The 14731-nt window shown below is 43.1% G+C and overlaps 1 protein-coding gene and 1 pseudogene across 2 annotated transcripts in view; one reads left to right on the top strand and one right to left on the bottom strand.

The window, feature by feature from the left end:
• Positions 1-3676: 3676 nt before the first annotated feature.
• On the top strand, positions 3677-6543 carry LOC110529012 (retinoblastoma-binding protein 5-like; annotated as a pseudogene). The gene is made up of 5 exons (XR_016497501.1): positions 3677-3834; positions 3917-3984; positions 4101-4345; positions 4438-4515; positions 5767-6543. The product of XR_016497501.1 is annotated as a retinoblastoma-binding protein 5-like (transcript).
• A 4121-nt stretch (positions 6544-10664) lies between these two features.
• LOC110528375 (uncharacterized) overlaps positions 10665-14731 on the bottom strand; it is a 31753-nt gene continuing 27686 nt past the window's right edge. The window contains exon 6 of the mRNA XM_021610396.3: positions 10665-14664. Coding sequence (XP_021466071.3) covers positions 13221-14664 — 1444 coding nt within the window. The 3' untranslated portion in view covers positions 10665-13220. The remainder of the gene's footprint in view (positions 14665-14731) is intronic.

Here is a 14731-nt window from a genome sequence, read left to right as displayed (position 1 = left end):
TCAACTTTTTTTTGCTTATTGTCTCGAGAATAAAAACGTTTTAGTTGGTTCGCGAGTCCTTTATACACACATGTACTGATATTGTATCATATAATAGCACTCACAACTTTCCAAGAAAAACAAAAATGGAGACATTTATTATTATTATGAAAAATAATGTAACCTTATTTAACTAGGCATGTCATTTATGGTCTGTATGCATATATTTTAGGCTATTTATACAGAGAAGGGGTCTAAAATCTGTTTAACCTGGATTTAAGATCATATGACCATAGTTTAGGTTTCTGATATCACATGCCTTACTTTTATTTTCCTGCGTAAGGAAATCAGGATTATGCCTCGACTGCCATTCATTCCAGTTAGACTGATTTGGGTGTCTCCCTGGCCAATATGGCAGCCATTTTAATCCCACTCTGGAACTTTGAGGGTTTATAACATAGCCAGCCAGCACTAGTCATTTAATAGGCTTTCTTTGGTCTGTACCAAGGATCAGAGGGTCTTTAAAAAAAAGGAGGCATAGGTCTATAAAGGTCCTAAAAGGACTACTTTCATCATGATTTAAAAAATAATGTTATTTAGTTTGTTTTGTGAACAACTTTCTATATAGTTTATTTTTTTCAGAAGCGATTTACAGGTATTTTTTTATTTGATTATTTTTATTTCACCTTTATTTAACCAGGTTGGCCAGTTGAGAACAAGTTCTCATTTACATCTGCGACCTGGCCAAGATAAAGCAAAAGCAGTGCGACAAAAACAACAGAGTTACACATGGAATAAACAAATCTACAGTCAATAACACAATGTAAAAATCTGTATACAGTGTGTGCAAATGAAGTAAGGAGGTAAGGCAATAAATAGGCCATAGTGGCGAAGTAATTATCATTTAGTAATTAACACTGGAGTGATAGATGTGCAGATGAGGATGTGCAAGTATAAATACTGGTGTGCAAAAGAGCAGAAAAACAAATATTGTTTGAGGTAGGTAGTTGGTTGGATGGGCTATTCACAGATGGGCTGCGTGCAGCGATCGGTAAGCTTCTCTGACAGCTGATGCTTAAAGTTAGTGAGGGGAAAAAAGTCTCCAACCTCAGTGATTTTTGCAATTCGTTCCAGTCATTGGCAGCAGAGAACTGAAAAGAAAGGCGGCCAACTGAGGTGTTGGCTTTGGGGATGACCAGTGAAATATACCTGCTGAAGTGTGTTCTACGGTGGGTGTTGCTATGGTGACCAGTGAGCTGAGATAAGGCAGAGCTTTACCTAGCATAGACTTATAGATGACCTGGAGCCAGTGGGTTTGGCAATGAATATGGAGCGAGGACCAGCCAACGAGAGCATACAGGTCGGAGTTGTGGGTGGTATATGGGGCTTTGGTGACAAAACGGATGGCACTATGATAGACTGCATCCAATTTGCTGAGTAGAGTGTTGGAAGCTATTTTGTAAATGACATCGCCAAAGTCAAGGATTGGTAGGATAGTCAGTTTTACGAGGGTATGTTTGACAACATGAGTGAAGGAGGCTTTGTTGCGAAATAAGAAGCCAATTCTAGATTTAATTTTGAATTGGAGATGCTTAATATGAGTCTGGCAGAGTTAGCCAGACATCTAGGTATTTATAGTTGTCCACATATTCTAAGTCAGAACCGTCCAGAGTAGTGATGCTAGTCGGGCGGATGGGTGGGGCATCGATCGGTTGAAGAGCATGTATTTCATTTGACTAGCATTTAAGAGCAGTTGGAGGCCACAGAAGGAGTGTTGTATGGCATTGAAGCTCGTTTGGAGGTTTGTTAACACAGTGTCCAAAGAAGGGCCACATGTATACAGAATGGTGTCGTCTATTCAAAGTCATATTCATTCAGATATTTTCATACATTCAGTTATAATATTTGCATTTCATACTTTCCTGTACCTGTGGGCTGCCACTCGAAAGAAGAAAAATGCATACAAAGACAAAGAACTGCATGAACAGTTTTGTAATATTCTGTATGCAAGGAAAATAAAGAAGGCTCTCCAACCCCCTCAGTCCCCATGCACCCGCCCGCACCCTCCCTCCCCACCCAGAAACCATATCTTCCACCCCGCCTAGCCCCCCTTCACCCGCATTATCATATTTCCTCAAACCATTACAATCCATGATATCGCCAAGGGTATAGATACCACATTTGGACCATTGGGGCAAGGCATTATTGTTAAATATTAGAGTGGGTGTGCCATTTCAATCCCAGTTGCATAGATTTTCAATTTTGCAGCAAATAGAAATTGTGTGACTAAATAATAGGGCTAAAGCGTAGTTTACATTTGTTTAAGAGAGAGATCAATGAACACCACATCTTCCAGGGCAATTAGAGCCACCATATTTCTCTCTGTTCTCAGCCAGGGAGAGGAAGAGTCATGTCTAAACCAATTCAAAATTGGGGGATGAAATGCTAAATGCCCTCTCTGTATATTTGTTAATTTAGTCTGGGATCTCTTACCTTTTCATATACATTTTGAATACGCTCTGGATTTTATCCCAATAGCCTGAAGGGGGAGACTCATTCAACCAAGGCAATGTATTCAATTTCACAATAGAAATTCTGCCGGTGAGAGCAACTGCGACTAGTCCATTCTACTGAGGTCTGATTGAATTGATTTTAGCCTTCTGTTAAGTTTTTGGCAATGGTTTTATCTAAAGAAGGAAATATACTGTATATATTCCTAAATATTTAAAATGACAAACAATTGGATTCCATATGTAGAGATGGAGTCATCTGTCGCATTCTTGAGGGGGAGTAAGGCAGATTAGGTTAGATTTATTTTATTTTTGAGATGTAGCTGAATTTGTTCATAATCTTCAAAGTGTTTGGGAGAGATTGAGATACTTTATCTAAATAATGTAAGATATTGTCTGCGTATAATGAGATGACGTAATTCGTAGGCTTGAGAGATATTGGTGTCATTTCTTTTGATTTTCGAACTGCCTGGGCTAGGGGCTCCATTGAAGAAGAAAAACAAATAGCAGAGGTGAGAGAGGTTCACCTTGCTTACTACTTCTAGTGATTCTGAATGGAGCAGAGCGGGTATTGCGTGTTATTACTATGGCTAAGGGAGTTGACATATAGAATCATTACTGCAAAGCTTGCTAGCCAGTAGAACACAGGGTCGATTACCATGGAAGTAATGGTTGAGTCTAACTCGATGGATGGCAAATTCTACTCTCTGTCTAATAAAAGAAAATGGTTTGTGATACAAATGTAAAAAGCATGTTAAAGGTAGACTCAGCGAAATGACGTTACCTCGAGCAGCACCGCAGATATTGAGATGAGTGAGATGAAGACTTCTCTCTAACACAGTCACACACAATGTCTGCACATGTACACGGGTTCATGTCACGCTGTTTACAGTGTGGTAGCCAGTGCACCAAGACAGCAGAGAAGTTGACAGAAATTGACCCATTATGCTGTTTACTTTCTGCATCTACATCATATTGCTGAGTCTACCTTTAAACATCCTTCCTCCCAATGAAGAGTTGAGAATTGCCAGAACAGTTTGGAGTACCAAAAATATTTTGGGGCTATACTGGCTTGGAATCGCTCATGAAGCACTGTTGAAAGAGGAATCATTCAGGAGTCCACAAGATTCCAGAATCATAAACCAAAACTGTCTACTGATGAGGATGGATGTTGTGGATCTAATAGAATGGGTTGGTTAATTCATTCCATCCTGGGATTTTGTGTTCAGGAAAACTGGAGTGCGTTCGCCCCAGACTTTAAGGAGCTGGATGAGAACGTGGAGTACGAGGAGAGAGTCTGAGTTTGATATAAAAGACGAGGATTAAAGTGAACCTGAACATACAGGTACACACACACACACAAACGCGTGCATAAATGGAGAGACATTGCTGCTTGTCAGGGACTTATTTGTGTGTGTGTGCCCCAGGTGCGGATGCTGCGGAGGATGAGGAGGTGGATGTGACCTCTTGACCCCATTGTGGCTTTTTGCAGCAGGTGAGTGTGTGTGATGATGATGAAGGTAGACAGGTGTTGTGGTGGTGATACTTTTATAGCTTTAAATAGGCAAGGCAATTGAATAGAAATATAATTGCAACACAATACTGTGTTAGTGATGAGGAGCTAGAAGACTTCAAGGCCTTGTTCTACCTGCCCATCGCTCCAGAGGTAGAGGACCCTGAGGAGAATCCATTTGGTCCCCCTCCGGATGCAGCCGTCCAGACCGCCCCCACAGAAGATGGTTCTTCCCACACAGGGCGGGGACAAGAAGCAGCACCAGCCATCCTCAGAAGGAGCCCCGCCCAAAAAGAAGGCCATACCACCACCATCATCAAGCTACAAGGGGTGCCCAGTGATGGTGAGAGTCAGAAGAACACACACACACACACACAACCATTTTTAACCATTGATTGGATACCTATTTGACTTGTGTATTCTCCCCCCCCCCAGAGGTGCACCCCTTACTGGGGGTGAAGGGAGACAGCAAGTCCAAGAAGAAGACGGCAGGGCGGCCGAAAGGCTCCAAAGGTAAAGAGAAAGACTTCCCCTTCAGGCCCAAACCCTACAGGGGGGACAGGGTCTACCCTGATGAAGTGGGAGGAGGAGGGAGGAAGGGCAGAGTGGAGGGGGGCATTACTGCTGCAGGTAAGGATGTGATATGATATGACGCCACAATGGGGAGCTATGCTGATCCTGCTAGCTACAATGCTTCACCAGCCATCTGCTCCCGCGGCCTGGCTAGGCCCACCCTACAAACACCCTTTAACTGAGCCCAAACCGCCCACTATCCCCAGGCCCCCAACCCCCCACCCTACATCCCACCCTCCTCCTTAACTCTGCTGATTAGGAACTGATTCTGGGACAGATTTGAAATGTGGTGGGACTAATCTGAACAAAATCAAGAGATTCTCCCCACTGTCAGGGTTTGGGTTAGTTGTAATTCTGGCTTTCTGGTTGTTGGTTTGGTTTCCAATATGGCCACCGGCCAGCCGACTGACCTGGGGCTAGATGGCTTTATACTGACCTGACCTGCGGCTGGTTTGTCTACTTCCTGCTTGCCCTTCCTGCTCCACTCCGGCCTCGCTCTTCCCTGGGCTTGTGTGTCTGTGGTGGATGGGTATATCCAGGTTTGTGTCTATGTTGGATGTGTTTGGGTGTTTTGTATATTTGTGAAATCAATTCTGCTCTAAGATCTGTGATGTTTGCTGTGCTTTTTTTAAAACAACTGTCAAGTCATCCTGCTGGACCACAATGCAATGCAAAACTGAGCTGTCATAAGCTGTGTTCAAAGTTCTTCTCAGTTTTTTGTTGGTTAAAAACAACTCATGGTCCCTTGGGACCTATGCAATGTTATTGGGTCAAATTGCATCAGTGATTCAAAAGGAGAAATTTACAGATGTTTGCTATGAAAATACATTGGTGAAACCTTGCAAGCAAGCAGTGAGGGAATTTCTTCTTTTTATTTTTCAATGCACCTCCAAAAGCATATTTTTTTCAAATTGCATTATTGAAAAACTGTTATGGTAAGAGATTATACACCTGAAATGCCTCCACTTTGAATTCTGTGTTTATTTCATGTTGACCATACTGTCTGTTCTGGGAAAAGCATGAAATTGATAGACTATAATTTCTGTACCTGGGAAGAAGGTAAGACAGACAATATTTAGTGTTCAAGCCAAGGACAGGTCCTGAGTGTTTCTCCTCAGTAGATAAGGAGTATGTTCATTGTGAGATGTCTTCTATTTATTCTATGTGATATTCTTGGTGTCTTTCCTATAGGGAGCCTGGTTTCACAGTCCTTCAAACATCATGATATTGTGGGTCTGGACTGAGACAGCAGCTTGGTTCTGGAAGGAGAAGGACAGGCACCTGAACATTTTTTTTTTACTCTCCTAAACTCAAAAGACAATTTGTGACATCACTCAAGACTCTCATTATGACATCACAGCCTTCTATCAGTCAGGCTGTTGACTGTGGGGTTTCGTAAACCCACAGGCTGTCTCTCTTTCTGTGTTGCCATGGTTACTTGGATTATCTCCCTTCTATCAAAGACTGCTGTATGAGACCTAATAATATCACAGGTTTGGATGAGAGTTCTGACTGGTAACTCTATGCCCCAGCAACATGGCAGATTCTCACTTTCTCTTTTTGCAGTTTTTGGTACTAGTAACAGAAATGGACCAAGAGACGGGTGGCATGTAGCCTAGTGGTTAAGAGCTTTGGGCCAATAACTGAAAGGTTGCTGGTTTGAATCCCCGAGCAGACTAGGTGAAAAATATGTTGGATGTACCCTTGAGCAAGGCACTTAACCCTAATTGCTCTTTTAAGTCTCTCTGGATAAGAGCGCCTGCAAATGACTCATGTAGAAGAGGGAAGCAACAATCTGCAATAGTAAAGGATCACCTCTTCTCCATGTCTGTCTTTTTCTCTGTAGTATGACTACAGATATAATAATCTGCAGTGTAGTGTGTCCCTCCCAACTTGTCTGCTTTTAACTCCTATATATATATATATATATATATATATATTTATTATTATTAAACCTCTTTTGATTTTGGTGATGCCACCTCTGTAATTATTGAGTCTTCCTGACTGGAGTTTCTTGTCTGTGGAAGAATAGGGGGTTTCCTGCCAAAACCCACTGCCTTTTCCCAGGATAAATATGTGAGAAACCGTTAAATTATTTATTTTTAAATTATATGAACAGCATAATGTGAAATGGAACCGTTAAATGATATGAGATGTCTAAACCTGTCTTCTCTGCTATCTGCATGATGAATCATCAACGCTCAGGGTGGGGACAGAGACCGCACCTCAGTAGGCTATGGAGCGCAGTCCATCTATCATCTTATGGGAACTTTTTTTTCTTGTGACAGTTGGGCCTACAGTGCATTTGTGCGTTGCCTATACTACAGTATGAATATATAACAACTGAATGCACATCTAATTTACACATCTCCACCTGGCTTTCAGGGGTCACCTTACTTTTTCATAGTAAAGATCTATATATTTTTTATTTGCAGCTGCAGAGTTTTAAACAGCCTATTACTAGGATACCATTGCTATAAATCAGTGCACATTTGAACACTGTCGTTCTCCATTAATTCCATTCAAATTGAGTCCAAAATAGATAATCCTGTTCAAGATTGGTGTGTGTGTGTGTGTGTGTGTGTGTATATGTGTATATATATAATATGTTTGTATATACAGTTGAAGTCGGAAGTTTACATACACCTTAGCCAAATACATTTAAACTCAGTTTTTCACAATTCCTGACATTTAATCCTAGGAAAAGTTCCCTGTTTTAGGCCAGTTAGGATCACCACTTTATTTTAAGAATGTGAAATGTTAGAATAATAGTAGAGTGATTTTATTTCAGCTTTTATTTCTTTCATTACATTCCCAGTGGGTCAGAAGTTTACATTCCCAGTGGGTCAGAAGTTTACATACACTCAATTAGTATTTGGGAGCATTGCCTTTAAATTGTTTAACTTGGGTCAAACGTTTCAGGTAGCCTTCCACAAGATTCTCACAATAAGTTGGGTGAATTTTGGCCCATTCCCCCTGACAGAGTTGGTGTAACTGAGTCAGGTTTGTAGGCCTCCTTGCTCACACATGCTTATTCAGTTCTGCCGAGAAATGTTATATAGGATTGAGGTCAGGGCTTGGTGATCGCCACTCCAATACCTTGACTTTGTTGTCCTTAAGCCATTTTGCCACAACTTTGGAAGTATGCTTAGGGTCATTGTCCATTTGGAAGACCTATTTGTGTCCAAGCTTCAACATGATGTCTTGAGATGTTGCTTCAAAATATATCCACATAATTGTCTTTCCTCGTGATGCCATACATTTTGTGAAGTGCCCCAGTCCCTCCTGCAGCGAAGCACGCCCACAACATGATGCTGCCAGCCCCGTGCTTCACGGTTGGTTCTTCGGCTTGCAAGCCTCCCCCTTTTTCCTCCAAACATAACAACGGTCATTATGGCCAAACAGTTTTTGTTTCATCAGACCAGAGGACATTTCTCCAAAAAGTATGATCTTTGTCCCCATGTGCAGTTGCAAACCGTAGTCTGGCTTTTTTATGGCGGTTTTGGAGCAGTGGTTTCTTCCTTGCTGAGCGGCCTTTCAGGTTATGTCGATATAGGACTCGTTTTACTGTGGATATAGTTACTTTTGTACCTGTTTCCTCCAGCATCTTCGCAAGGTACTTTGCTGTTCTTCTGGGATTGATTTGCACTTTTCGCACCAAAGTACGTTCATCTCTAGGAGACAGAACGCGTCTCCTTCCTGAGCGGTATGACGGCTGCGTGGTCCCATGGTGTTTATACTTGCGTACTATTGTGTGTACAGATGAACGTGGTACCTTCAGGTGTTTGGAAATTGCTCCCAAGGATGATCCAGACTTGTGGAGGTCTACAAAAACAGACTTGTGGAGGTCTTGGTTGATTTCTTTTGATTTTTCCATGATGTCAAGCAAAGAGGCACTGAGTTTGAAGGTAGGCCTTGAAGTACGTCCACAGGTACACCTCCAATTGACTCAAATGATGTCAATTAGCCTAACAGAAGCTTCTAAAGCCATGACATAATTTTCTGGAATTTTCCAAGCTGTTTAAAGGCCCAGTCACTTAGTGCATGTAAACTTCTGACCCACTAGAATTGTGATACAGTGAATTGTAAGTGAAATAATCTGTCTGTAAACAATTGTTGGGAAAATGACTTTACTTAAAGTCGATGTCCTAACCAACTTGCCAAAAGTATAGTTTGTTAACAAGAAATTTGTGGAGTGGTTGAAAAACAAGTTTTAATGACTCCAACCGAAGTGTATGTAAACTTCCAACTTCAACTGTATAATGTTCGGGAGCCTAGCTAAATATTTTATTTTACCTTTATTTAAGCATGGAGTCACCATATTGGATAACGGCACAATAATTTGGCCTTCTTTGGGCTTGGACTCATAAAGTTTCCATTGTGTATTTTTCATCAGGCTCAGGTTTGAATGTTCAATCAAGGTGTATTTATATGCTTTAGAATGACACTTCCGGGTTTGGCGGGAAATACCGGGGAGGAAAGTGATTTATTCTTGGGATGGAACATTTGTAAAATTCCGGGAAAATATTCAACCCTATTACACAGTACACATACTGTAGTATGCTCTCCACCAATCAGAGCTAATGCAGTCCAGTCACCATTGTAACCTTCAGAATACTATGACACAGGTTTGTGCCACATGATGTCGCTGCTGCAGCACCAATCTCCCAGCACAGCGGAGTGGAGCCTGGTGAGGTATAGCCTTACTGCCTGGCAAAGCTACATGGTGATAATGAATAGCTTTTCTCTGTCATTTGGATTCCATTTTGTGCTTCTGCACAGTTGGATTCCATTTTGCCTTTATTTTAAAAAGAACTGACAAAAAAATTGAGAGAAATATGGATTGTGATTGAGAATAGAGAAAAGACACATAGCCAACTGGCCAGTTCTACATCAGATCCCAGTGTGTGCATTGTTTATCTGGTAGAGTGAACCAACTTTGAGTGTTGCAGATGAAAATGTACCATATAGGAAAAAAATCACAGTTGTCTGACTGTGTGTGTCTGCACATCTGGCCACCCTCTCAGGCTGTCAGGGTGATAAAGGAATGAGTGAATGGGCAGAAAAAGGAGTGTTTCCTTAGCATGGCTGACTGGCTCATCATTCACACTGGTTAAATAAGACTGAGCTCATTAGATGATTGGCCAGATGTATCGCGTGTTGGTGTTCTGGTGTTGGGTGGGTTCTGCTGACGACATGGGTTTGGAGTCAGGCTATGGGCAGGCTGGAAGAATTTAAACCAGGAAGAAGTCTCATTCAGATCAATGTCAGATACTCAAGTGACACCCTATGCTACCTTGGCTGAAGACAGTACTGTGCCATGGCCTATAGCATGCACTATGATGGTGTTGACCAGAGTGTTTATGTGGGGTCGGCGTGCACTTTATGAAGTATGTGAAATAGGGTGTCATTTTAAGGTTTGCTCAAGGAATCTATTTCCCATGGTTGTCAGCTATTTACAGTACATGGTATAATCTTTCCAGATATCAGATCATCTCTGTAATGACTGATGGCTGACCACCAAGTTATCATAATCAAAACCTGTTTATTAGCTAGCCTGTTGTCAACATGACATGAACTACGGAGGCCTACGAGGGTGAACATTGACCACATATTGATGTGGTGTAAAGGGTCCATTAAGAGGAGTGAGTCCATCTACTTGTCTCCTTTTAGTTATCCACACACTGATGTAAAAGTTGACCGGTCGAGTCAAATTCCTGGCAGGCCATATTGCATTCAGCCATCTTGTTTCTTCAGATCAGTTAGGTCCATGTTGGACAGCTCAACGAGGGCAATGGTGTCTCTGTTCTAGGAAACAGAGTGGAAAACCACATGTACATGTGACTCAACATTGTGAATGGATGTGGAAACGACTCCATAATAATACAGATTTACAAAATGACTGGAGGCCAAACTGCTGTGAGAACTAAACACATTAGCCTAGTCTGAAAAGTAAACAACAAGCCCCTCCCCCTTCTGTCTTAGCAAATCTGAAGAAACAGAATAGGTAAGGAGGCTCTATGGAAGGATAGATTAAGCTAAATGTACCTTATCTGATAACATCGTAGAATCTAAATACACTGGACAGATTTTAGTAGCTAATTAAAATATCTTTATTACAACCACATGTCCTCATGTTCCAAAAAGAGTCTTCTGAAAAGTGAAAATGAGCAGAACCAGAGATTTGCAGGGAAACAGTCCGACTGGAAACAGGACAGTGGGGGTAGAGAAAAAACTCTGAGGTGTGCAGAGCTTTAAAACACAAGTGTCTCTCCTGTGTGCTTTCACTTCTCCTAGGAAAGGAGGGCTATTTTCAGCCTTGATAATCCTCACATATAGAGGGAGGAGGGGGATGAAGGGAATAAATCCTATCTTCTCATCCATTATTCAGGGAGTTTGAGTCATGCCGAGTGTGACGTGGAACACCTTGAGGAGAGAGCGAGCAATCCAACATTTTCTCTCTTTTTATTTATTTATCTGTCTATATATATATATATATACAGTTGAAGTCGTAAGTTTACATACACCTTAGCCAAATACATTTTAAACTCAGTTTTTCACAATTCCTGACATTTAATCCTAGTAAAAATTCCCTGTCTTAGGTCAGTTAGGATCACCACTTTATTTAAGAATGTGAAATGTCAGAATAATAGTAGAGAGAATGATTTATCTTTTATTTCTTTCATCACATTCCCAGTGGGTCAGAAGTTTACATACACTCAATTAGTATTTGGGAGCATTGCCTTTAAATTGTTTAACTTGGGTCAAACGTTTCAGGTAGCCTTCCACAAGATTCTCACAATAAGTGGGGTGAATTTTGGCCCATTCCTCCTGACAGAGCTGGTGTAACTGAGTCAAGTTTGTAGGCCTCCTTGCTCGCACATGCTTTTTCAGTTCTGCCCACACATTTTCTATGGGATTGAGGTCAGGGCTTTGTGATGGCCACTTTTCCATGATGTCAAGTAAAGATGCACTGAGTTTGAACGTAGGCCTTGAAATACATCCACAGGTACACCTCCAATTGACTCAAATGATGTCAATTAGCCTATCAGAAGCATCTAAGGCCATAACATAATTTTCTGGAATTTACCGAAGCTGTTTAAAAGCAGTGTATGTAAACTTCTGACCCACTGGAATTCTGATACAGTGAATTATAAGTGAAATAATCTGTAAACAATTGTTGGAAAAATGACTTGCATCGTGCACAAAGTAGATGTCCTAAGCGAAAAATAAGTTTTAATGACTCCTATGTGTATGTAAATTTCCAACTTCAACTGTATATATATATATATAATCTCTCTCTCTCTCTGTTGTTCCTTTCTTTCTTATTTCTTCTGCCTCTCTCTGCTCCACACCAGACAGGTGTGAGTCCTACTTGCTGTGTGTGTAAGAATCACATGCACGCTGAGTGAGTGTGTGAGAAACACACACAGTGCATTAAGGTGTGTGATCCTGCAGCCTCAGTAATGATGAGTGCTGATAACGCTACACAAAAAGCTAATCCCACCTCTGATCACACCTTTCATTTCAGTTATCAATGATAGTATGAGTAGTACCTACCACAGTGACTTTAGTTAACATTTGCTGCATAGCCCTGACATAAGCCTGCATAACCCTGACATAAGCGTACATAACCCTGACATAATCCTGTATAACCCTGTCATAAGCCTATTTGACATCTGACCCCTATCTATTGATCAATTAAGTGAGAAACAAAATGTGACAGACATTAGAGCATGACACCACACCACCAGTGTTGTACCCTAGCGTTGTTCCGTACGTTCCATAATGAATATGTACTAAACAACAACAGCCCCGACCTCCAGAGACCTCCAGCAACAAACCACTAACCCCTGGCCAGCTCAGCCTACACCATCTACTCTGCAGTACCTATCTCTGGAACAACCACTTCAGAATACAGAATGAATACCTCAATAGACATGCAATGTAAACATCATTCCAATGATAGGATGGGTTGCGTTAGTTGTTGTGCAATCAAGAGTACCAGGTAGTTTGAGCACGATCACATCCGGTAGCAAAATCTTCTACTGCAGCACCATTCCCCTTTCAGACTGTCAATGGGATCTCTGTTACAAAAACACATTGATTGTGTAGGGTGGTTATCAATCCACAGAGTTCTCCACTAGCTTTGTTGTGGCATCTCTCCAGTAAGCTGCTGTTTTCTGGTGGATTCTCTTACAATGCAGCATTGCTTTTAGAAATCTCAATCACAACTTTAGTTGAGGCATAAAAGTCAAAATGTAAGAGTTTCATCAATGTCACCAGGCAGCATTTTTGCACTCAAAAGACACCCAAAGATAAAATCAACAAAAATGACATGATATTATATTGTGTTTCAAACTGATTCACAAACCCCATGAGCATGAGGTAGCCATACATGGTGCAGACACACACACAGACCGATCCTCTCTCACACAGACACACAGATTGTAATAGATACACACTTGCAGTGCGTTGCAGTAGTCAGTAAGAAGGTCTGACACATACACACACTTTGTCAGAGGTGCTGTACATTGGTGACACACACTTATATACTCACACGCATACACTTACCCTCAAACAAATGTATTGTCCATGGTGCTTTATGGTGGAAAAACACACAGACATACACGCAGAGACACACTCTATACAGTAGTCACAGTCAGTAGTGAGCTGGGACAGAGGGACATCTCCTCCCCGGTGCCCAGCCTCGTCCCATGAGTGAGCAGCTCCTCCACCGTTGTCCAATCATCTAACAGCTTCCTGTTCCTCAGACGACTCAACTTCTTTTGGCTGAGCTCCAGCACCGTGCTGCACCGGTTGTCTCCCAAAGACCCTCCCCCTCCAGACATAGCCTCTCCTTCTCGGATAACTCCTCCCCTCTGTCCACCCATAGCTCCTCCTCTTGTGTTGACCCCTGTATCTCTCATAGATCCCGATCCTCCATTGGCTCCTGGCCTCGTGTAAGCCTGCTGCCCTCTGGCCTGCTGTTGTTGTTGCTGCTGTTGTTTCTGTTCGCGGGCCAGTAGGAGGTGCTCCCGTCTCTCAGTGCGGCTCCAGTACCTCCCCCTCATCACCTCCTGGCTCTCCTCATCTGTACTCATCCCGCTGCGCTCGTCCGCTAGCCGCGATGCCCGGTCACGGAGAATCTGGTTCCTCACAGCCCTTGGGTTAGGGTTAGGAAGGTTGGTGTTAGGGGTAGTATCAAGGTTGTGGTTAGGGTTGGAGCCCATCCTGGACACTCCAACGACCCCAGATCCGAACGCAGTGTGGCTCTCCAGGGTGCTGTAGAGGCCCCCACCACCCCCGGACCCCTGGCGGGACAGACGGTTGGCTGGTTTAGGCCATGTCTCATGGATGTCCATGGATGTCTGGGGAGGGTGGCTGAGGGTGTGGAAGTGGTGCATCTCTCTTCCTCTCTCTCTTTCCCGCTCTTTTTCTTTCTCTTGTTCTCGTTCTCTTTCTTGCTCTCTTTCTTTCTCTCTTTCTCGTTCTCTTTCTTGCTCTCTTTCTCGCTCCCTCTCTCTTTCTCTCTCTCGCTCCCTCTCCCACACTGGTAGGTCTGTCATGAAGCTCCTCTCCTGCTGCCTCCTGTCATTAACCAGCTGGTCATGACCTCCACTATTGTCCCAGTAATGTCCCCTGGGTAAGGGCATGGCCCCTCTGTGTTCCCCCGGAGAGGTTGCATGGTGCAGAGGTGAGGGGGCAAGTCCTGCTGGGTGTCTGAGCACTAGTTCTGGTTCTCCCTCTTCAGGCAGGCCCAGCTCCAGGCCTCTAAGTGAAGCTACTCCACAGTGCTGCAGGGTGGCGTAAGAGGGGGAGGACGGGTGACTGGCCCGTCTGACACGCTCCTGGGGTGGAGCCCGGTGGTGCAGGGTCCTGCTTCTCCTCAGCTGACCCTCTGAGCTGGAGCCCTGGTGCTGCAGCAGAAGCCTGTGGTGACCGGAGGGGGTACTGCAGGTGGAGAGGACAGGGGCGTGGACAGAGAGGGGGCCAGGGGTGTGCTGGGGGTTGAAGAGGGAGCCACTGCTGGAGCTGTGTTTGCCCAGACAGGGACGATCCGCTTTCCGGAACTGGACAGACGACACCCTGAAGAAACGGAAAACTATTAGACACAGAAGCGATAAATACAATGGTACCGTGGTGAACAACCTGC

The sequence above is a fragment of the Oncorhynchus mykiss genome, chromosome 7, assembly GCF_057628025.1.
Source record: "Oncorhynchus mykiss isolate SJ-2025 chromosome 7, ASM5762802v1, whole genome shotgun sequence".
Taxonomy (NCBI): Eukaryota; Metazoa; Chordata; class Actinopteri; order Salmoniformes; family Salmonidae; genus Oncorhynchus; species Oncorhynchus mykiss.
Note: the sequence above shows the minus strand (reverse complement) of the source record. Positions and strands in the feature narration are given on the sequence as shown.